The following is a 24,273-nucleotide window of genomic DNA, read 5'->3' on the forward strand; positions in this document are numbered from 1 at the left end:
ATGCTTTAGCTGACGTTTTGTCAAGGGGGTATTAGGATAGGTTTAGAGCCCTAGCATGCCATGCGGCCGTAATTGGTACACCTTGTCTCTTTTATGTCTTGCAGATTGTCAAGTCAGCATAGGGGGTCTCACAGAGTTGTCACTTGCTCCTAACACACCCAAGATGCATAGAGCATTGCGGCGGGAATGGGTCTTGTTTTGTGGAAACCATTTGGTACTGATGTTGTGCGACCACTTACTTATGTCCTGTTGTTGTGGAGTACTCCACTAATGGTCACCTCCTCTTCTGGGTGTGGCATCTGCGACCAGAGGGTACCCTGAGTTCTCAGGCATTTAAACACAGGCGTGATATGAAGTGGTCACTAGTGGCGGTGTATCGCAATATGAAACAAATATTGGGCACCCGGTGTTAGGAACCCCTGCAGCCAGTACAACAAAACCCCGGAGTCTGCTCCGAAAGTCTGGTGTTCACTGTTGCCCCTAGTGGTGGGGACAGACTTGGCTGCAGACAAACGGAGGGTCGTGAGATGTGTACCGGCTGCGGAGAACCCAGGAATAGAGAGTTATGGCAGACAGCGTATCCAGAGAGCAAGCCGAGGTCAGGGGTCACTTGCAGAAAAGAATAGTCAGAAACACACCAAAGGGTCAGGGTCACGAGCAGGTCAGCAGAAGGCCAAAAGATCAGGTACACAGGCAAGAAGGCAAAATCCAGTAAGCAGGCAAAAAGGTCACAACAGCAATTGAACAGAAACGGAGAGCAGGTCAGCACAAGTGCACAATACAGATGCTATAACCTGCAGGGAGGCTAAGCCCTCCCTGCCTTAAATACTACATGTGGCCAATCAGAGCCTAGCTCTGAAACAATCCCCGCCCAGCAGCTGCTAATAATAATTTGCTTATTTAGCCAGCAGACTAGCAAGGGGGCTTTGTGCACGCGCCCGGCTTCTTCTCATTGCTGGGACGCGTCGCTGAGAAGAAGCATCCGCATGAGCCGGCCTTGGCAACGGCCGGCTCATGCCTGGAAGTGACGTCCCGGCCGTCAAGGTGATGGCCGGGATGCAGGGGAGGCTAGGAAGCGAGTCGCGGCGGCCTTAAGTACCGCCGCGGCTCGTGACTCCTGGCCATCTAACTTTAAAACATGGAATAAACTATATTGTAAATGCCTTCTCCTCCAGCACATAAGCAGGACAGTTACAGTCACTGCGCAACGCCAAGCTCCTGCAGAACAGTTCTTTAGCAGATGTGGCATGCTATTTGGACTACTTACTCCTCCTATACATACTTAGTAGAAATTATGCAAAACTGGCAGTTCACATACCGTTGTTGTTGGTGAGGTTGTTATACAGTCAGCTTTACTTATACAGTAGACAAGGACCAGAGGTTCTTGCATTGTTGTCGTACACTCCATTAACTACATCAGGGACCCTCCTCTACAGCTACAGCCACACTGCTTTCATGCAGCGATCCCCCCTCAAGGTATAAAGATACTTTTCAAGAGGACTTTCCTCCTGCTGCTGTACAGTAATTCCACATAAATCTGTAGTTGCCAATTTTATCCATTCTATGTTGTGAGGATCGAGCATCCATTGATTAAGTCAGGGTTTCCCAAACCCAGTCCTCAGGGCTCCCCAACAGTGCTGGTTTTCCGAATCACATGTGACATAATTAGGACCACCTGTGGATCTGTTACAATGTTTCAGTCAGTAATGACTACACCTGTGCTCCAGCAAGGAGATATGGAAAACCTGCACTGTTGGGGAGCCCCGAGGACTGGGTTTGGGAAACCCTGGATTAAGTAATAGATCGGATGGAGTTCATTTGAATGAGGAGAGTGTAGGCGTTTTATCACTTAGATTTTTAAGAGTTTGTTGCGTTTATGTTAGAGCAGTATGGTGGCGGGTCTTGGTCCCCAGTGGAACTTAGCGTAGTCGGAAAACATTAGATGTCAGCGGGCAATACCTGGTGGGAGCACATTAGTTCATGCTTAGCTGAAGAGTCTGCCTCCCTTCAAAGAGCCAGGCATTGGTTTTGGATACAGGCATCTCTTGGATGTTGTTTGCGGTCGGTCAGCCTAGAAACAATGCAGTTTCTCGAATGCTTGGGGGGTAATAGATACCCAATTTTGGAAAGGGTGCGCTCAGGGAGGAAAATGCCCCCCCATTTCTTTATGTCCAGAGGGTAAATTATCCTCATTGTGATGTGATGGGCATTAGTTCTAACTGAGCTGTTAATGCTTTCCTCTCCACTATTCTTTTGCTACGATTAATAAACTATGACCTTTATTTTGCCAAATCCTGGTTTCTGGGTCTGTTATTTACTCACAAGGTTAAGACATTATTGATATTGTGGACATTTCAATGGGTGAACATTACCATCCGTTATGCATTTTAAGACATTTTAAATACAAAGACTGATTAAATTCTACTCTGTTATTTTCACTTTCCCACATTCACAGCAGAATCAAAGCTTTACCACTTTAACACGCTCAATTACTGAAGAGAAGCACAGCTCGTTCTGTAATAACTTTATTTATCCTTCTCCATATACTGTAACTCAGTAATTTTATTTCCCCACACATATCAAAGACTTTGCAAACTCTCCTATCCTGCAGATAAACTGACCTACTTTTCATATCGGAACACAAAACATTCTCCTCTATTAATGAGCCAAATATTAGACACACCAGCAACAGTAACAGAGGAACAGTTGCTATTAAGGGACAGATTAGAGCAGAACAAGAAAGGCAAACAAACTTCAAAGGGTATTTTATAAAAATGTGTATTGAACATAGATATATTTATTTTTGAGTCATAAAATAATAAGGTAAAATAATAATAACATGTGTGTGAATAAATTAAGTAGTTTGACCTTGCTTTCAAGAAAAACAAGTGTTTTTTTTTTACTGTGATGTTCTTCTAAACCTCAGTGATATATGAGAAGTAGACATAATGCATGTGTGTGAATTTCCGGGAGGCTCCTGATTTTCGGGGAGTTCTCCTGTTCTCCCGTAAGAGTAGGCAGCCTCCCGGACACTTGTGGAGCTTAATGGCGTGATCCCGCCTGCTATTCAATGCATTGAATTTCGAGAGGTTTTTATAGTAAGGGGCAGGACTATGGTGTTGTCACCACACTCCCCCTACACTTGTCACATGACCTGTCCTCCAGAAGTATAATATTTATTTGTATTTGCTATAATAGGTAATTTTTACCATGTGCTGCACATGTCAAGTTATTTCCAAAGTAGGCTGAAATTAAAGAATGTATTATGCATGTCGATAGTTTTGTAAGGATATATAAAACTCCTGCATGATAACATCTGGGTAGAGCATTATAATAAAGATTATGGTCGCTATGTAAGATTGCTCTATGATACTGGTAACCCATCAAAACACTTTAGGATTTCCTTTATTTTTACTTGAGAAGTGTTACTATTGACTGTTGACTATCTGATGTAGATGTTGGACACATCAGGTAGCACAACTGCTGGTATCTCAGGACTGAGGGGATGACTGCTCCACATAGAGCAAAAAAAAGGAATGTAAGGGGTGAATAGGAATAGGAGGAATAGTTAAACACAGGACTGGTCAACACAGCATATACACTAAGTTGGCTGGTGTCTGGGGAAGCACACCAATGTAGGTCTGGTAGTTCCCTATAGGTGGCCAACCCTGATTAAATGGGAAACAAGCTTAAAAAATTTAGGGATCTTGATAATTCAAGTGCTCCCAAAACAACGCCACACCTCAGATAGGTATAACTCTACGGGGCTGATTCAATTTGGCCATGTTATTCTAGGAATAACGTGGCCTGCGCACTTTTACAGTTACTACAGTAAAAGTGTGCAGTATTACTGTTAGTACGGTCATTTCAACTTTGATTTTTGCTTGCAGCCCTCGGGTCGCATGCAAAAGTCTGGGTTAAAATTACCGTATTAACGGTAATACAATTAGTGCCGCATTATTTCTACAATAACATGGCCAAATTGAATCTGCCCCTATGTGTTGTGTTAACCAGTACTTTGAGACACGTTTTTGAGAAGCTCTACAGTGAGAGGAGTTTGTTAATTGTGTTACGTTACTAACGTCCTAAGGAAATAAAGTGGTTACAAGAGAGAAAAAATGAAGGTCAAGATCAAGGGTGGGACAGCTCATCAGCAGAACCCATAGCAAGATTCAGATAGGTTGCCAGTGATGTGCTTCTAGCCTCTCTGGCCGCCTGCTCTGTTATTATTAGAGCAGGGTGGACCTCTTCAGTGCATACAATGGGGACCATAGGGTGTAGCGGGGCCTTGGAGGGTGGTAGGGACCCGGCATTGTAAAAATACTAGCAAAGACAGGCATTATACAGTGGACGCTGAACGGCTAATAATCATCTGAACAAACATAATATGTCCTCTGTTTCTCTCTTTGGATGCTAAGAAGGCATCTGATATGATCTCTTGGCCTTTGCCTGCTTGTCAATCGTTGTCTCTCAGGGAGTTTTATTAGGCTATGGACATGCACAAGTATCAGCTATGATAGCATTGCCTCTGATTTAAAGTACATAAGAAAACCAGAAAAAGACCCTATTCACTGATGGCGTTCTTCATTATTTCTCGCCATTTAAACTCCTTAACCAACTTTTATCATGAATTATCAGCTTATGGGACATAACCAAAATATAAAACCAGCAATCATAAATCTCCCCATTAACATTCCATATCATACATATATATTAATTAAACCCAACTTTGAAGTCCAATCTCGACCAGAAAATTTTTTAATATACTCAACTCCAACTAAGGGATAAATTCAGGCATAGAATGGATCCAGATTTAAATATATATTTAAAAAATATATATAATTAAAAATGAAGCCTAAAATTAGGATAAAAACTATGAAAATCTGTAAGCTCTATTTGAGGAAAACCAAAAATATAACCAAGAGACTAAGATGGCAGAATAACAAGCTGCAAGCATTATGAAATCCATAAAAACAATTTTAATATTTAAAAAACACATACATAAATAATGATAACACCCAATAAGGGAGTCTAAAAACACTATTGACATGCACTTAAATATAATTAGTATAGGAAAGATATTAGCAATGCCAATAATAATACTTAATTGCAGTCAAAATACTGAACATCTTGTCCTTTTATATATGAAAGACACTAATACTAACTTAGTTCCAGCTGGACCATTCACTCTTTATTCTATATTGGGGAAAGCGAACATATAGTCTCTAGATAAGTTATACTGTATATTATCAAATAGCATGTTTGTAGATTCCTAATTACTCAGAATATTGTTTGATTTGTTTTAACCGAGAGCCTGGGAAACATAACACTTCAAACGATCCCGCAGTTCTTGTAAATATAAGCAGAAATTCAGGTGGCCACCCACACACTAACATATCCTTAGCTCCAAAAACCAAAGCTCTTCAGTATGTAACTGACTGCATGTAGGAAATCTTAAATCTTTTGTATCACATTGAAATATAGACTGTTGATTACTCCAACACATGAGTCCTTGGAACCTTAATACAGTGCCCATCGAAAAATAGAGTATCAGACATCCATTCGCTCCTGCCGCTGCTGACACTTTTCGTTTAGTTATGACACCTCTCCCAACTGTGGGCCCCACCTTATCCACACACTCTGATCCCATCCTTCCTTTCCAAATCTTTCCCCTCTTGTGTACCTGCAATCGTGCAAAACGTATCCATATTTTTCTACTTTCCTCTTTCTTCTTCTATTGCTTTTCCTGGAATGTAATAAACTGAACTCCATTTTCAATCTCTATCTCAAACTCCCTTAACTCACAAAACCTGGCTCTACTACTTTGACCCACCTTCTCCTTCTCCCACACTCCCAAGCCTAGAGGTCGACAAGGCAGTGGCTTGGACAGCCTACGCACTCCCCATTGCAACTTCCGGGTCATTCCTCTGGAGCCCCCTCTTTCCTTCTCATGCTTTGAGGTCCACTCTGTTTGTCTCTTCTATCGAGTCCATCTTAATGTTGCTTTCATCAATGGTCCCCTGGTCCTGTCTCCCAATTCTTAGTTGCTCCTCAATTTGTATCCTGGGTCACCCTTGGTGCTTAGAGACGCCGCTGCAGGAGTTACTTGAAATTAAAGATGGGAAAATGCCAGTGAATGAATGACAAAAATGGGTCTAACTCCTCCAAATCCAACTGGTCAGTGTCCTATTTGCCGCTGAAACCTCATGCACAAATATAATTAGACTGGTGTCCTTGTCCTGAGTCAGTTCATCAGCTCAGATGTGCAGGTTGACTGAATTGTGTGCAGAGGAACAGGAAAAAGGTGAAAGCCTGTGTGAAGAGGACTCATAGAGCGGGGCAGCACGGCATTTAAATATCAACTTTAAATTTCGGTGTACAAATAAGCTATCAAGTATTTGTGCTCTACATGAAAAAACAGTCAGTATTTAACTTATGTGCAAAGATAATACTAATTTGCACCCCTTGCATTGTAACATGGTTTTGTCCAGGAGACTTAAATAAGAAGTTTCTTAAGTTAAGACCCTTAATGAATCAGGCCTGTGGTCATTAATAAATTCACATTTTTTAGAAAAAAGCCTCCTGCTATTTCTGTACAAAATCAAAAATTTCTGCCATTTCATCTTGGATGTCTTCTCGCCAACTCAAACTCAATCTTTCAAAAACTGAATTAATAATATTCCCACCCAAAAACAGAAACTTCTTGCCTGACATTTCTATTTCTGTTGATAACATGACCAAAAATCCCACCCCGCAAGCCTGTAAAGTGTTGCAAAATATAAATAACGCACTATAATAGATAAACAGATGCTTTGGCTCTGCTGTAAAGTGTCCATGGCAACTATTTTAAAATGTTGGTAGCTATGGAAGAGACACAAACGAAGTGTATGAAGGGGTTAAGGAGTGGTAGAGATAAGGGATGAGAGAGGAGAGGAAGGAGACAGATAAATGGAGGAACTATATTTCTTGTGTAATAAGGTTCAATGACATGATTCTTTTTGCAGGAAGGTGCTTTCAAGAGGCCCCAGGCGTCAGTCTGCACTTTGTCTGCTTTTGACAGCACACTTATCACAGCTTGGCAACTATACGATTATTCATAGGCAAGAGACACTAAGCTACACAGTATTTTTAAAATCCTGTAACACGCAGTGGTCCAGACCAGTGGCTGAAACAGCACAACTTTGTCAGGGCTCTGTTTACCCCAGCATGGTAACATTTGTGTACGTTTCATTGTGTCTCAAAGCAAAATCTATAATGAAGCCCCTCCAGGAATTTAAATAGCAGTACACATATAGGTGTGTGGGCAAAACTGGCACACCCTGTGCAGACATACCCTAAAGCTTGGCTGCATTAAGGTGGGGGAACAATGACTGTACATGGCAGAGAAGTTCCACATCTTCTTCTCTATATATTCCAGCGGCTGCATTACAAACAAGATGGAGGAAACTGAGCAGCTTTGCATGCCCAGCTGCAGTAGCTCCTCCCATGTTCCTTTGCAGAACTCAAGTGCTCTGACTGCAGAAGTCAGTTGCACTGCTAGTGAAGTGGGCAGGATGCTGGAGAATGACCTGCTCTCCTGGGAGTCCAGGAAACCCACCCAGAATTCGGGAGTCTCTCAGAATCTGGCCTGCAAAAAATGCGGTGTCCCCCCTAGGAAAAATGAGCCATGTGTGCAGTGGTGTGGGTAATACAATGGTTAAAAAATAGTTCAAAATGTATTTTTTCACTGGTGAACTACATATTCCAGCAGACCTGTCCTGCCTAAAGTGTTAGGGTATGCTGAAACTACAAGCACAAGTATATCCATTGCTGCCACAGTATGCTGGCACTTGTAGAACGTCAAGAACAAGCATCCACTGGCATCCAGGGCCACTATGACCTTTAGTTCTCCTGTAAAAATACACTGTAAAATATAGACACCATCACCGCAGTCCTTTATTTATGTAATGCCCTCTCTGGGTTTGTTATTCACGCCTCACAATGACTGAATGTGTGGCCCTGGCAATAGGAATCAGAGGTGATACACCAGGAACTGCTGCTTAGCAAGATAAGGCTGATATGAGCTGATCAGAACCTGTGTGGAGAGAGAGTGACAACCAGGGATCCGGGACAGAGGGTAGGAGGCCCTAAGATGCCCATTGAAATCTGAGGGTTAGGTCCCTGGTCTGCTGCACGAGGGTCTAAATACATTATGACTAGAGATGCTCAGGCTCGGTTCCCCGAGAACCGAACATACCCGAACTTAGCACATCTGAGTACCGAGCTGAGCCGGCTCTGTACTTTTGCGCACCCTCGGAATTGAAAATTAGGCAAAACGTCATAGTTACGTCGTCAGATCTCTTTGGATTCTATAAGTACCCCATTCCATGGCGATCCAGTCCCATTTCACAGAGGGACACAGAAGGGGTAGCACAGTTCTTGGCAGTTTCTAGTGCAGTTGGGCAACGTCATAGAAAAAAAAAAAGAGGGGTAGCAGTGTTTTTCAAAGTCTCCAGTGACATTCAGGAGACCTCCATTGCTCCATTGCTAATTGTCATTGCTGAAATACAAATAATAGGTCTGGCAGGCTGGGTCTTCTAAATCTGCAGTCACATTGTACTGTGTTATATAGGTAACATACAAAGAGAAGAGCTCCATTGCTAATTGTCATTGCTGAAATACAAATAATAGGTCTGGCAGACTTGGTCCTCTAAATCTGCAGTCACGCTGTACAGTGTTATATAGGTAACATTCAAAGAAGAGAGCTCCATTGCTAATTGTCATTGCCGACATACAAATAAAAGGTCTGGCAGGCTTGGTCTTCTAAATCTGCAGTCACATTGTACTGTGTTATATAGGTAACATACAAAGAGGAGAACGCCATTGCTAATTGTCATTGCTGAAATAGAAATAATAAGTCTGGCAGGCTTGGTCTTCTAAATCTGCAGTCACATTGTACAGTGTTATATAGGTAACATTCAAAGAAGAGAGCTTCATTGCTAATTGTCATTGCTGAAATAAAAATAAAAGGTCTGACAGGCTTGGTCTTCTAAATCTGCAGTCACATTGAACTGTGTTATATAGGTAACATACAAAGAAGAGAGCTCCATTGCTAATTGTCATTGCTGAAATACAAATAATAGGGCTGGCAGTCTTGGTCTTCTAAATCTGTAGTCACATTGTACTGTGTTATATAGGTAAAACACAAAGAGGAGAGCTCCATTGCTAATTGTCATTTGCTGAAATAGAAATAATAGGTCTGGCAGTGTTGTTCTTAATCTGCAGTAACATTGTACTGTGTTATCAAAATGGATTCACAGCAGTACACAGAATACCAGGAGCACCAAGCAGCTGCTGGCACCAGTCATGATTATAGTTATCCCTCTACGTCATCTTCTAAAGCCTATGTTAAAGTGCATAGTGTTTTTAAGTCAGGGAAACAAAAATGTAAAAAAAAACACCTTTTACCTTGGTCAAGAAAAAAAAGACCTGTAATCCAAAGTTATTTGCAGAAAAAAAATAAAATTGCCAACATGCCATTCTACACACGCAGTGGCAAGGAAAGAATGAGGCCTTCGCCTTTCTTTATGATTGCTAATTCTGCAACTGTCACTGAGGAATCTTCTTGTAAGGTCAGTCATGACCAAGCAAGACCTTGTCATTCTGACTCCATAAGTGGTGTCCAAATACTTTTACGTGTAAAAGCCAAGCTGGAAGAAAACAGTAAGGCATTAGAGAAAAATGTATATTCAGATTCAGAAATGACATAAATCCCTGAGGAGAGTCTATCCATGAGTGCTAAATGTAATCCTGACCTGTCTGATAGTGTACCCATAAAGAAGGTCCCTTTCAGCATTTCTGCAGATGTATGCATGAACAGCCCAAGTGTACGTGAAAAATGGATGTTCAGCGCTCCTAATTGTATCGTGTCAGTGGGTAAGCGGCCACCTGGGAGTGGGGGGATAAAGGGATAGCTCAACCCTAATGGAAAAATTGGATCAATGTAACTCCCTGGCGCTTGAAATGAAGGGGATAGTAAATAAATAGCGAGAAGGGATGGACGGATGGCACCTTAAAGTTGTATATTTATCACTTACTGGGCGGTTAAACAAAAAAGCACATGGAAATTAAATATACAGATTTATTAATACACGGTATATGTGGGTGGCAACCCTCAGCGTGAATCACACTGACATAATAGGTTAAAATAAACAAGGTCCATTAGCATAATTGCATATCATGAAAGCAGGCACAGATTGCTAGTTGCAAGAAAAATCCATGTTGGCCACAGAAACACGGTTCTCTGATAGGGCTGGTAGAGTTCACTAATTGACAGAGATAGCAACACAATCAATAATATGTAAACGTGACAAATGTGAATATCCTTATAACTTGTCAAGCCACAAAACCACCGTTCTCTGATATGGCTAATGCAGTCCACTGAATATCAGAGATGTGGCAAAATCAATCCTATGTGGAAATGGCAAATACAAATTCTCCGTTGGGTTTGTCAGCCGACATTGGATTCCAATGCAGAACGCCTGAAATAGGCTGGGATGATAGAGGACTTACCCTCGCTTCTGACGGGCTGGTGTGTCCTTTCACCAAGTCCTACTTGGTATCAAGAAACTGGAAGCGATGAATGCGTTTATGCCGTCCCGCTGGAGTGCTGTAATGCAAATCCGAAAGTCGCGGGCGGTATCGTGGTAATGGTTAAGTTGCGCATGCGCATGCGTGGGGTGGATCCGTTCAGCTGCAGTAGCTCCTCCCATGTTCCTTTGCAGAACTCAAGTGCTCTGACTGCAGAAGTCAGTTGCACTGCTAGTGAAGTGGGCAGGATGCTGGAGAATGACCTGCTCTCCTGGGAGTCCAGGAAACCCACCCAGAATTCGGGAGTCTCTCAGAATCTGGCCTGCAAAAAATGCGGTGTCCCCCCTAGGAAAAATGAGCCATGTGTGCAGTGGTGTGGGTAATACAATGGTTAAAAAATAGTTCAAAATGTATTTTTTCACTGGTGAACTACATATTCCAGCAGACCTGTCCTGCCTAAAGTGTTAGGGTATGCTGAAACTACAAGCACAAGTATATCCATTGCTGCCACAGTATGCTGGCACTTGTAGAACGTCAAGAACAAGCATCCACTGGCATCCAGGGCCACTATGACCTTTAGTTCTCCTGTAAAAATACACTGTAAAATATAGACACCATCACCGCAGTCCTTTATTTATGTAATGCCCTCTCTGGGTTTGTTATTCACGCCTCACAATGACTGAATGTGTGGCCCTGGCAATAGGAATCAGAGGTGATACACCAGGAACTGCTGCTTAGCAAGATAAGGCTGATATGAGCTGATCAGAACCTGTGTGGAGAGAGAGTGACAACCAGGGATCCGGGACAGAGGGTAGGAGGCCCTAAGATGCCCATTGAAATCTGAGGGTTAGGTCCCTGGTCTGCTGCACGAGGGTCTAAATACATTATGACTAGAGATGCTCAGGCTCGGTTCCCCGAGAACCGAACATACCCGAACTTAGCACATCTGAGTACCGAGCTGAGCCGGCTCTGTACTTTTGCGCACCCTCGGAATTGAAAATTAGGCAAAACGTCATAGTTACGTCGTCAGATCTCTTTGGATTCTATAAGTACCCCATTCCATGGCGATCCAGTCCCATTTCACAGAGGGACACAGAAGGGGTAGCACAGTTCTTGGCAGTTTCTAGTGCAGTTGGGCAACGTCATAGAAAAAAAAAAAGAGGGGTAGCAGTGTTTTTCAAAGTCTCCAGTGACATTCAGGAGACCTCCATTGCTCCATTGCTAATTGTCATTGCTGAAATACAAATAATAGGTCTGGCAGGCTGGGTCTTCTAAATCTGCAGTCACATTGTACTGTGTTATATAGGTAACATACAAAGAGAAGAGCTCCATTGCTAATTGTCATTGCTGAAATACAAATAATAGGTCTGGCAGACTTGGTCCTCTAAATCTGCAGTCACGCTGTACAGTGTTATATAGGTAACATTCAAAGAAGAGAGCTCCATTGCTAATTGTCATTGCCGACATACAAATAAAAGGTCTGGCAGGCTTGGTCTTCTAAATCTGCAGTCACATTGTACTGTGTTATATAGGTAACATACAAAGAGGAGAACGCCATTGCTAATTGTCATTGCTGAAATAGAAATAATAAGTCTGGCAGGCTTGGTCTTCTAAATCTGCAGTCACATTGTACAGTGTTATATAGGTAACATTCAAAGAAGAGAGCTTCATTGCTAATTGTCATTGCTGAAATAAAAATAAAAGGTCTGACAGGCTTGGTCTTCTAAATCTGCAGTCACATTGAACTGTGTTATATAGGTAACATACAAAGAAGAGAGCTCCATTGCTAATTGTCATTGCTGAAATACAAATAATAGGGCTGGCAGTCTTGGTCTTCTAAATCTGTAGTCACATTGTACTGTGTTATATAGGTAAAACACAAAGAGGAGAGCTCCATTGCTAATTGTCATTTGCTGAAATAGAAATAATAGGTCTGGCAGTGTTGTTCTTAATCTGCAGTAACATTGTACTGTGTTATCAAAATGGATTCACAGCAGTACACAGAATACCAGGAGCACCAAGCAGCTGCTGGCACCAGTCATGATTATAGTTATCCCTCTACGTCATCTTCTAAAGCCTATGTTAAAGTGCATAGTGTTTTTAAGTCAGGGAAACAAAAATGTAAAAAAAAACACCTTTTACCTTGGTCAAGAAAAAAAAGACCTGTAATCCAAAGTTATTTGCAGAAAAAAAATAAAATTGCCAACATGCCATTCTACACACGCAGTGGCAAGGAAAGAATGAGGCCTTCGCCTTTCTTTATGATTGCTAATTCTGCAACTGTTACTGAGGAATCTTCTTGTAAGGTCAGTCATGACCAAGCAAGACCTTGTCATTCTGACTCCATAAGTGGTGTCCAAATACTTTTATGTGTAAAAGCCAAGCTGGAAGAAAACAGTAAGGCATTAGAGAAAAATGTATATTCAGATTCAGAAATGACATAAATCCCTGAGGAGAGTCTATCCATGAGTGCTAAATGTAATCCTGACCTGTCTGATAGTGTACCCATAAAGAAGGTCCCTTTCAGCATTTCTGCAGATGTATGCATGAACAGCCCAAGTGTACGTGAAAAATGGATGTTCAGCGCTCCTAATTGTATCGTGTCAGTGGGTAAGCGGCCACCTGGGAGTGGGGGGATAAAGGGATAGCTCAACCCTAATGGAAAAATTGGATCAATGTAACTCCCTGGCGCTTGAAATGAAGGGGATAGTAAATAAATAGCGAGAAGGGATGGACGGATGGCACCTTCAAGTTGTATATTTATCACTTACTGGGCGGTTAAACAAAAAAGCACATGGAAATTAAATATACAGATTTATTAATACACGGTATATGTGGGTGGCAACCCTCAGCGTGAATCACACTGACATAATAGGTTAAAATAAACAAGGTCCATTAGCATAATTGCATATCATGAAAGCAGGCACAGATTGCTAGTTGCAAGAAAAATCCATGTTGGCCACAGAAACACGGTTCTCTGATAGGGCTGGTAGAGTTCACTAATTGACAGAGATAGCAACACAATCAATAATATGTAAACGTGACAAATGTGAATATCCTTATAACTTGTCAAGCCACAAAACCACCGTTCTCTGATATGGCTAATGCAGTCCACTGAATATCAGAGATGTGGCAAAATCAATCCTATGTGGAAATGGCAAATACAAATTCTCCGTTGGGTTTGTCAGCCGACATTGGATTCCAATGCAGAACGCCTGAAATAGGCTGGGATGATAGAGGACTTACCCTCGCTTCTGACGGGCTGGTGTGTCCTTTCACCAAGTCCTACTTGGTATCAAGAAACTGGAAGCGATGAATGCGTTTATGCCGTCCCGCTGGAGTGCTGTAATGCAAATCCGAAAGTCGCGGGCGGTATCGTGGTAATGGTTAAGTTGCGCATGCGCATGCGTGGGGTGGATCCGTTCGCTTTTCAAAGCGGTGGTCTCTATTCCGTTATGTGGTGCCCGTGATGGGCAAGAACTGGGTCAATCCAACGTGTTTCGCACTAGGCTTCTTCAGGGATACACAAATTGAGGATGCCACTTTGGAAGTGCAACAGGATGAGGGGGATATTTGTGTAGTTGACGAGGGCGCTAATGAGGATGTTGATGAGGATGATGTTGTTTGTGTAAGTCCTGCACCAGTGGAAGCAGTTCTTGTTTGTGATAAAAAGAAGGCCATTGTCATGCCTGGGCATAAGACCAAAAAATCCACCTCTTATGTGTGGAATTATTTTTACCCAAATCCTGACAACAGTCTAGCCATTTGTAGCGTTTGTAAAGTCACAGTAATGTAAGTATGGATGTCTAAATAGATGTGTATATGTATGACCTTCCACTTTGCTGCTGTTTCATCAGTAGTGCACAAAGTGTTTGTAATCTGCACTTTACGTCAAAGGTACCTAACTATATTATAATATTTTGGGAATTGGGGCTGATTCAAGGCTCAGTGATGAACTTGCTTTTTGCTGTGAATTACAATGGCTCTTTTTAGTGAAGTGAAGCGATCAAATGAACCGTAACTGATTTCATGATCCAAGGACAATTCCATCTTGCACAACTTTTCTTTTCTGCCACTGCTGTGTGACAATGTTTCCTAGATGTGCTATGAAATGCTGTGTGTTTGTGTCTTTGCTCTGTAGCTTAGCATCCAGCCAGGTCGCTGCAGTCTTTGTTTGAAAGTGTATGAAAATAATATTGTGACCTGAGAGTTGGTTAAAATTGACTGCAAATGACTTGAAATTAGTGTTATTAGTGTTATTGAGGTTAATAATAATGTAGGGGGGAAAAAAAGCAAAAATATGTGATTTTAGCAGAAAAAAATAGGAATTTTAGAAGAAACAAAATCGGGGTCCAAAACCAAAACACGCAAGGGCGGTTTTGCCAAAACCAAAAAACGAAGTTAATACAGATCCAAAACCAAAACCAGAACACGGGGGTCAGTGAACATCTCTAATCATGACAGGGAGAGTCTGAGTGAAATGGGAGAAATTACCTCAGAATGTTTGTGTGACAGAGAGGAGAGCTCAGTCATGGACAATATACCACATTACCTCAGAATATAATGGTATGATTGAGGGACACAGCATCTGAGTGAGTGAACACAGAGTCATCCTCTTAGGAGCAGAGAGACAGTGTTGTGTACATTGAAGAGGCTGAGAGAACACCAACAAGTGTCATAGCCTAAATAAGTGAGTGATGTCACCCCTGCATATGAGGGGTGAGTGAAACAATGCTGAGAGTGAATGAATGTGTGCTGAGGCACCACTTTAAATGTAACTGTCCTATTATCACTATTATGTTCTATTACTTTAGTGTCCTTATCACCCCTTTAAGTACTATGCAGAAGGATAAAAATATATTCTGTAACTGAAATTTAACATTAAGGAGGGTTGAAGAACAATCTGAGTTTTCACATCATTAGATTTATATATATTTATACAATGCTGTATATTTTTTGTTTGATACTTAAAGGGTTATGAAGTTTAAATAATTTGGCCACTCGTTACCAGTTACAGCATACCTGCCTACTCTCCCGGAATTCCCGGGCGGCTCCCGAAGTAGAGTAGGCAAAACTCCCAAAATTTGGCGAAATTAGCGGCAGTGAATGGAGGGGCAGGGCTTAATCGCGTCATTAAGCTCCGCCCCTTCCATTCAATACCATGTCACATGACTTCTCCCAGGGGATATGCTGTGATGTAACCATTTATTACATATAAACTGTTCCATTATGGAGCCTAACTTTATATAGGTGAATTATACACTATTTATTATGAAATAGAGCTTTCAGTCCTGCTGAGCATTAATATGTATTAAGCAATTCTATTAGGGCCTGTGTTTTTAACTTGTTTGTAATCACATACATATTCTGCTTCTGGTACAATAATTAATACACTAGGGGGGAATTCAATTCCCCCCCAGAATACTGCCGCAGTAAGTGTATTACTGTTTATATGGTAAATTTTAACGGTATTGCAATTACTGTATTAATGGTAAATACAGGCACTATTACCGTAATATCATTGATAGTGCGCAGGCCGCGTTACTTTTTACAGTAAGGTGGCCAATTGAATTCCTCCCTAGGGGTAGATTTTCTAAAACTTATAAAAAAGAAAAGTGAAGCTGTTGCCAGTAGCAAACAATCAGATTCTAGCTATGTCATACATACTAGAAAATTATAGAATCTGATTCGTTGCTATGAGCAACAGCTCCACTTTTCATTTTTAGACGTTTTAGTAAATCTACCCTACATGTATTTGGCTGTTTATTTTACATTACACCCACAGCTATTGAAATTATGTTGCATTTATTATTGTTATACTTTCATTGGTTTATAACTTAATTGGTCAACAATTTGCATTATGACATTAAGGTCAATCTCTCATTAAGATGCCTTGTATTTTCTGCACATGAGATTAATCATATTTGTTTACAGAATGGATTTCTCATTTATTCCCTGCTATATAATGAGCACTTTTTTCACTGTGATATTGTCCTGAGAAAGGTCCTGAACGGACCAAAATGTTGATTAAGAGGCCTTACAGTAGTAGTTCCAAGAAATCCCATACCTTAGGAAGACACTGCAGGGAGAACTCTGACTTTGTAGTTCAATATACCGCTTGTTCGTGGAGGACTGGAGGACTCTATATTGTGTGCACACATTTGGATTTAAGGACTAGTCTACAACCCCCTTTTTCAGCATTGTGTTTTCTTTTTGATATATCCACAATTTTATTTATCTGTATATTATACAGATTTTTGATCCAGAATAATTTGTTCATCCTTTCTGTTATTTATTTACTTACTTACATACATTACACTAACATGCAACTTGGGATTACTAGTGTATATCCACAATTGGAAGGGTTGGAGCCCCCACTTCTCCCAAATTTAGGCAGCCACCTTACATATGTCCTATAGAAGCGCAGATACCCAGACTTCTGTTCTACATTAAGGGGCCTATTTATAAAGCCGTAAACCATGTGGAAATGGCTGTTTCTGCATGATTTAGGCAAATTTAAGTAATGAGGCTATTAAGAATGGCCTAATGCAGTAGATATCAGAGATATCTACTGAATTATACATATTAACGCAGAATAGAGCAGCTCCCATGATTCTCAATAGGGAGAAGTGTAGTTATTTATCAAGTTTCTAAAAGCTTAACTTTTTGGAGCTTGTCCCAGATCACGAATGCCATCTGAGGATGGTGTTAGCAGGTGTAACCTACAGCTAAAGCACCATCAGATTGGGGTCTTCTGGTCCCTCCCCGACAGGCTAGATGTTCCTCCCTTCCTTCGTCTAACTAATGTGTCTGTGCGCATGTGCTGACAGATGGAACACATGCACAATAAAGACACCGGGTCAACACCCTGAGGTTCATTCTTTTGCTGTTGTGATCAGCAAGCAGCAAAAGAACTCTCAGTGGCATACATTTGTCACTGGAACAGCCTTTTATTGGGTGCTTGGCATGACTTTCATGGTATATTGGGGTGGAATAAGGGATGCTAATTAACAGGGCGAATATGTGGTGGTACATAAACCAGTGTTGGCTAACCTGTGACACACCAGGTGTTGTGAAACTACAAGTCCCAGCATACCCTTCCAGCAATAAGCTGCTATATATTGGCAAAGCATGCTGGGACTTGTAGTTACACAACACCTGTAGTGTCACAGGTTAGCCAACACTGACAAACAGATCACTAAACTGATTTTTTCACATTTATAGAAGTTCTGAGAGTGCTATTTGTTCAGTCTGTCTATCTATCTATTATAATATCTCTAGTCTTTCGATGTGAAGTTGCTCCCTCTGCGAAGTTTACTAATAAGTCAGTAAACAGATCACTTTGATGGGTATAAGTTAACTTTTTTTACATTTCTGATGTGCTGAAAATTCTAATATGTTCTGAACGTAATAGCTTTTATGTATCTTAGGGTTTGTCCTATGTTTGGTTTGCTACATGATTATTGCTACTCTTTCTGTCACAAAGTCAATTATTTTTATTGTCTTTGATGTTAAATATGAGTACTTTTATTGGTTGGGTACTTATTTGTTTTTTGCGACCTGTGAAGCTCCCACGATGAAAGAAGCCATCATGTAGTCCATCTAGCCACTTGTTGCCCTTTTTTTCCTATCATGTAGAAGGTATTTGAATTTAGTTTGTTTTTGAGATTTGGTGCCTTTGGGCCTGATTCATTAAGTAGAGTTAAGCAAAAAAATAAGTAAGTTTTCTGACTCAAGTTTTCTGGACAAAACCATTTTGTAATGCAAGGCATGCAAATGAGTTTATTATTTTGCACATAAGGAAAACACTGTCTGTTTTTTCATGTAGCACACAAATACTCTTGATAGCTTATTTGTACACTGAAATTTAAAGTTGACCTAGGACATGCCCTACACCAAATATAAATCTGCCATAACATTTTAAATTAACCTACCCCTCCAATGAAACATGGTTTTGCCTTACTTGCTTACTTTTGCTCAACTTTCCTTAATGAATCAGGCCCTTTGTATGTAAGTGGTAATGACTCCTTTATGGTATTATCTTTAAGACATACAACACAGTGTTTGCAGTCTATTTTTTAAATAAATATTTGATGAATTGTTTGTCTCTATCGGTTTCTTTAATGCGGTCATATGAGTTTTCAACTATTTTAAGGTTGTATGTGCAGTTGAAGACTTTATAAGTGACATCAACGGGAACAATCTAAATGTTATAATTCACTGCTGACCTATGCAAAGAGAGATCCATTTTCTTAGACCTAGAAATCACAATAACAGATAGAAGCATTCACACAAAAGCTTAGCACCACTTGGAAACCTACATACAAGTAACCACTTCCAAAAATTTAAAATGTTGAGCTATAATATGAAGAATCATTTGTAGTATACTGCCATATTACCTTTTCTACAGGGTGGACAAGTTGGGGAATTTGTGCAAAAAATATGTGCGTCTGATCTGCATGTTTTCTGACTTGAAAATGACACTTAGAGAATGCATGTGCATTCTGTATATAATTAACAAACAAGCCACTAACACAGTAATGTGTACAAAAAGGCAAGCACAGATACAATGAATGCATCATAGCTCCGGGGCGGTAAGGCATCTGGGAGAGAAAGTAATGATGACATTTCTAGATACCCTTGTACTGCTTTCTAACCCTGTGGGCAAAACAAGCTGAAAAGTGGATTAATGTGAAAGATGCTATCACGCAAGCTGAGAGTGGAGGCAGCTGTAATGGAGAGTAATGGGAGGTGTATTTGTAATGCAGACTGATGATAGGCTGGGAGCGATACCTCCAGCTTATAAAGGTGTAGAGAGATCAGTGCATGCAGTATCCTCACTTCCAACCATGAACAGCATCCAGGCCGTCGCTGAGTCCTACCGGTTGTTCAACCCCAAAGCCTACCTACAGAATAACTATGTCCCACCAAGGGCAGACTTCTCACGTGAAGACAGCGTCATGTGCTGGAAACTGCGCTGCCTTCATGAAGCTTGTGCCAAAGGTGAGCTAATGACATCAGCATTTTCTCTGATTTTCTGTCTATATATGTAGAAAGTGGTGTCAGTCAGGTGTATTTAACTTACTGCATGTCTACAATTCCAGGTTTACACTGGATGGCTCTTTTAAAATGCCAATAAAAAAAACAACTTACATTTATTAAAAGAGTAAAAAGAAAGGTAACCATTTGTAAAGAAGGCAATGTTTTTCATAATTTGTAGGCTTGCACTAAATTTGTACTTATATAGTTTTAAAAATTGCATGCATGAATGTTCCATGCTTCAAAGGAAACAAAACCAGATACATCATTATTCTAATGTGTGTGTGTGTATATATAATTACACCGTCAAAATGATCACTTTAAAATGTCTGGGTACTTGGCTCCAAAAAAAGATATATTCTGTAATGAAGATTGGTACATAACAGGTGTTCAGCCACACTCTAAGGAACCTTTCTCAAGACTTAATCTCAGGATGCAAATGATGGCTGGGTTGTGATAAATCTTACTTCCTTTCCAAAGACCTGTGATGTGCCTGTGTTGTATTCAGCTACTTCTGTTTCATAGGGATATTACAGACTCCAACTCAGACCTTCTAACAATGACAAACAGAATAATACATTTCAGTCTGACAAAACTGCTCTCTACGATGATTTACCAGGGGTTTTATAAATGTGTTTTCCACTAAGAAAGGGATTAAATGTGGCTTTAATACGTGAAAATAGTGTTCAATGTATCTAAGCCATGGAGAAAATATCAGTAATGTTTCTCTTTACTTACAGCAAAAATAATGATGTCCCATAATATAACTTATCATGGCCCTATTATTTGGATTTTCATGTTCCTTGTAATATCTGCTTGTGCTTATTTTATGTTTTACAATATAATTAACTTAGTAATCTATTGTATCAATTAACTGTATTTTCATTGTATATTTCCTTTTATAAAAACTTTTAACTAAACAAAAGTGAAATGAGAGATCATCTTTCTTTACAATGCCTGATCATGGGATAAAACCCATTGACCTAGCTGTCTGATTCTGTGTCTATAGGTGAGATAAATGGCTGCACTCTGGTAGACATTGGCTCAGGTCCCACAATTTACCAGTTGCTCAGTGCCTTTGAGAACTTTAAGGATGTGATCATGACTGATTATTTAGAGGTGAATCGTGAAGAATTGAAGAAGTGGCTGAAGAAGGAACCAGGGACCTTTGACTGGAGCCCCTACTTTGAACATGTCTGTAAACTGGAGGGAAAAGGGTGAGTAGGCAGCCATGTTAAAGCCATGTGTTGGCACTCCATATAGAGCCTTTTACTATACACCACTGGTACAGTGTGACTGTAGTGGCTACACAGGGATATAACCAATAGAATCACTGTCCAATGACAGTACATGTATCAATGTGCTCAGTAATAATCCAGTCCATTTCAATAAGATTTTCATCAGGCCACTGTTTGATATTGCACTTACATGCTTATTTGCCCCCACTAAATGCAGCATTGAATGTTCCCCACATGGCCACTATTAAGAAATCAAAGGAGTAGTAAGACTGGATAAAAACATTCCCCACACTTGCCTATAGCAACCAATCAGATTCAAGCTCTCATTTTGTAGAATGTACTAAATACTGTATTTCTTTGATTCTAAGTCGCCATTGGTTGTAAGGCGCACACTAATTTCAGTACCACCAACAGAAAAAAACTTTGATTATATTGAATTGTGATAATTTCTCCAACGATGAACATTTACCTCACTAATGTCAAAACGTTGATTTGCAGCTCTATTTCAATGTTCTTCAGCATACACAATAACTTTATGTTTCAACGTGGCTTTGTAGCGCAATCTTTTGACAACATTTTGATTGCAGTAAGGGTGTCATGCGTCAATGTAAATCCCAGCTATGGAGCCCGGGATGAGAGGAAAGCATAAAAGGTGTTTATTGATCAGAAAATAGTACGAACCAAATAGTGTTGATTTGTGAGAAGGCTGAATACTGGTTGGAAGGAATACTGCAGATACAGGTGGATGGTAAGTGGAGAATGATCCAGAGTAGTGGTGTCAGCAGCAGTATGTGAAGGTCCAAGAGCACAGGAGGAAAACAGAACCATAAGGAAGGCAACAAAACAACAATGACCAGCACAGGAAATAGAGGCAGGTATAAGAGAACCACCAGGTGCAAGAGATTATTAGTCCAACAGGTTAACCCCTAGTAGAGAGAGGGATAAAAGCACAACAGCAGCATCTCTGGTGAATTGCAGGTACTGCCATAATATATATGCAATGAAACAAACACAATAATAATGTCCAATCCAATTCCAGAGGCAAGAGCTGCCGAGATGAAGCAGCATCCTGAGATTAAGATGAATGGAACACCGCTCCAATATAATGAAATAATGGTGGCTTCACACTTACAAAGAGCACCGATGTATTCAGAGGGCGAGGTGAAGCTACCACGGTCAAACTTCCCCCTGGTATTCTTAGACGCACCCCGGTTTTAAAGATGTTTATATGGGAAAGAAGGTGCATCTTAGAATCAAAGCAATAAGGTAAATAACTAGAATCTGATTGGTTGCTATAGGCAACATCTCCACTTTTCGAACCTGCCAGAAACTCACAGCGTGATAAATTTACCCCTTAACATTTTCATGGGATTGCTGCTTATAAAAAATAAATCTGAAATATAATGTAGTATTAGGATATACTGCTATAAGTTTGTAGAGTGTGTATTCTGTGAATATGCATATGTCAGACACATTTATAGATTTGGAGTTGAACATAAAAGTTGGCCCTATGCACAAACATGCATCTGCATTTCCACGTTTGAACAGACCTAAGCAGCTCAATGTGCATGCACAGGCTCCTTTCATTCTTCAGACTGAAAAGTCTTGGGATAAATCTTTCAAATATCAAACAGGTTTTCTTTGAGACATTTCAAAACAAAAACTGCGGGATGTGCACACAGGCCAGTTCCCTTGACTATTTGAGCCCCAATGGACACTGTCAAGAACCTTTAAGCCTAGGGTTGTCTCATTCTTTCCCATCATCCATGAGTTGGTTGTCCCATCTTTGTGTCCACACCCTCAGAATTCCAAAGAGGTGGAATGTTGGTCTCTGGCTGTGATGCTGCCTCAAGAGCTACCTGTGTGGACGCTCCATTTGTACTTTTTGATGGCCATAAGGGGTGTGACGCCTCTACCCCTCCTTGGAGGTGTGGCACAAGGCCTGTAGAGTCTCCCACCTGGCCTTCCCACATTCTGCTAATTCTACAAGGTGAACGTGGCTGCTTTCAGTAGATGGTCAGTTCACTCTTAAGCATTCCTCCCTCCCACAAAGTTTGAAGCAAAAAAAAAAGATTTTACTCACTGCTAAAGCCTTTTCTTTAAAGCTATGTTAGGACAGACCTATCCATTCAAGAATGTTTGGCTCAACTCTGCTTCTTTTAATCTTAGGGGTGAAACATAACCCAACTTCTATCACTACCTAATAATTCTATGTATGCGTGCCAGTAGCTATCACAGAACAATTTTATGCAACGTAGACTATGAAAGCATCTGTATTTATTGAAGTAATGTAAAAAAAATATATATATATATATATATATATAAATGATTATGCTGTTATGTGACAGAACATTATTATGTGATCATAAAATAACTTAAGAGTTTTATGAATACTGGTTTGACCTTTTATTATACACATATGCTGCAGTCTGTCCTGTGTGTCTACATACAGCAAGTACTGTTTAGGCAGAGCATACTTACACCTATATTGAAATCGAGAAGTATCTAGAGATACACTTGGATTTGAATAAGGTGGAAACTACACACAAGTTCCATGCTCTTTTTAAAAACGCAGCCCCTCCTTTGTGGTCAACGGCAGGGTAAGAAACCTGAATATGGTAAGTTCTCCCAGCAAGCAGGGGTACTCGGCATGGTTCAGAGAGGGAAAGGGATGCTGAAACTTGTAGTTGGCTACAAAGTAGATACGGTTTTCCAGAGATCACGGAAACTAACACCTTACCTTTTATATTTTGCCTTCACAGGGAGCCTTGGCAAGACAAACAGAAACGTTTTCGGGAACGGGTGACTCGGGTGATACCTGTGGATATCCATCAGTCTTGTCCACTGGGGAAAGAATTGGTCAGTGGTTCAGTGGACTGTCTGGTATCATCTTTTTGCCTTGAGGCCTGCAGCCCAGACCTTGAGGCATTTCAGAAGGCACTTGAGAATATAACTGGGATTCTGAAACCACAGGGGCATCTGCTGCTGATTGGGGCTTTAGAGGAGTCTTATTATTTAGCGGGAGAAGCACGATTGAGTGTGGTGCCAGTCACAGAAGAGGTGGTGAAGAAGGCACTGTGCACTGCTAAGTGTGTTATCAGAGAATTCTGCACCTACTCTATGACTCCTAGCATGAAAGTTGGGGTAGATGATGTGAGCGGGATTTTCTTTGTTTGGGCCCAGAAAAAAGATCACAAATAAGGTCAATATCATCTCCTATGTGTGATATCACAAAAATGGTGGGGAGCTTACTAAAACTGCTACAGAGTATTGTTCAGTCTCGTGTACAGAAGTTTCCTTTACTGCACCGATATGTAAATAATATCTAATAAAAGCTGAAACTAAAAGTTCCCCATATTTTATTGAGATCTGTTAACCCTTTCATAAAAATATGATAGTGCAAAAAGGTGGCAGACACAGCTCTCGA

The 24,273-nt window shown here is 40.6% G+C and overlaps 1 protein-coding gene across 1 annotated transcript; it reads left to right on the forward strand.

The window, feature by feature from the left end:
* Positions 1 to 19,397: 19,397 nt before the first annotated feature.
* PNMT (phenylethanolamine N-methyltransferase) lies at positions 19,398 to 24,177 on the forward strand. The gene is made up of 3 exons (XM_075215341.1): positions 19,398 to 19,572; positions 20,618 to 20,825; positions 23,609 to 24,177. The coding sequence occupies exons 1-3, from the start codon at positions 19,419 to 19,421 to the stop codon at positions 24,045 to 24,047; spliced, it is 801 nt and encodes a 266-aa protein (XP_075071442.1). The 5' UTR covers positions 19,398 to 19,418; the 3' UTR covers positions 24,048 to 24,177.
* The last annotated feature ends 96 nt before the right edge of the window (positions 24,178 to 24,273 follow it).

The sequence above is a fragment of the Mixophyes fleayi genome, chromosome 6, assembly GCF_038048845.1.
Source record: "Mixophyes fleayi isolate aMixFle1 chromosome 6, aMixFle1.hap1, whole genome shotgun sequence".
Taxonomy (NCBI): Eukaryota; Metazoa; Chordata; class Amphibia; order Anura; family Limnodynastidae; genus Mixophyes; species Mixophyes fleayi.

Excerpts from the sequence above, each read along its gene's own strand:
- PNMT (XM_075215341.1), top strand. The coding sequence starts at position 19,419 with ATGAACAGCATCCAGGCCGTCGCTGAGTCCTACCGGTTGTTCAACCCC. Across the intron at positions 19,573-20,617 it reads TCATGAAGCTTGTGCCAAAG|GTGAGATAAATGGCTGCACT; the intron begins GTGAGCTAATGA and ends CTGTGTCTATAG. Across the intron at positions 20,826-23,608 it reads TGTAAACTGGAGGGAAAAGG|GGAGCCTTGGCAAGACAAAC; the intron begins GTGAGTAGGCAG and ends TTGCCTTCACAG.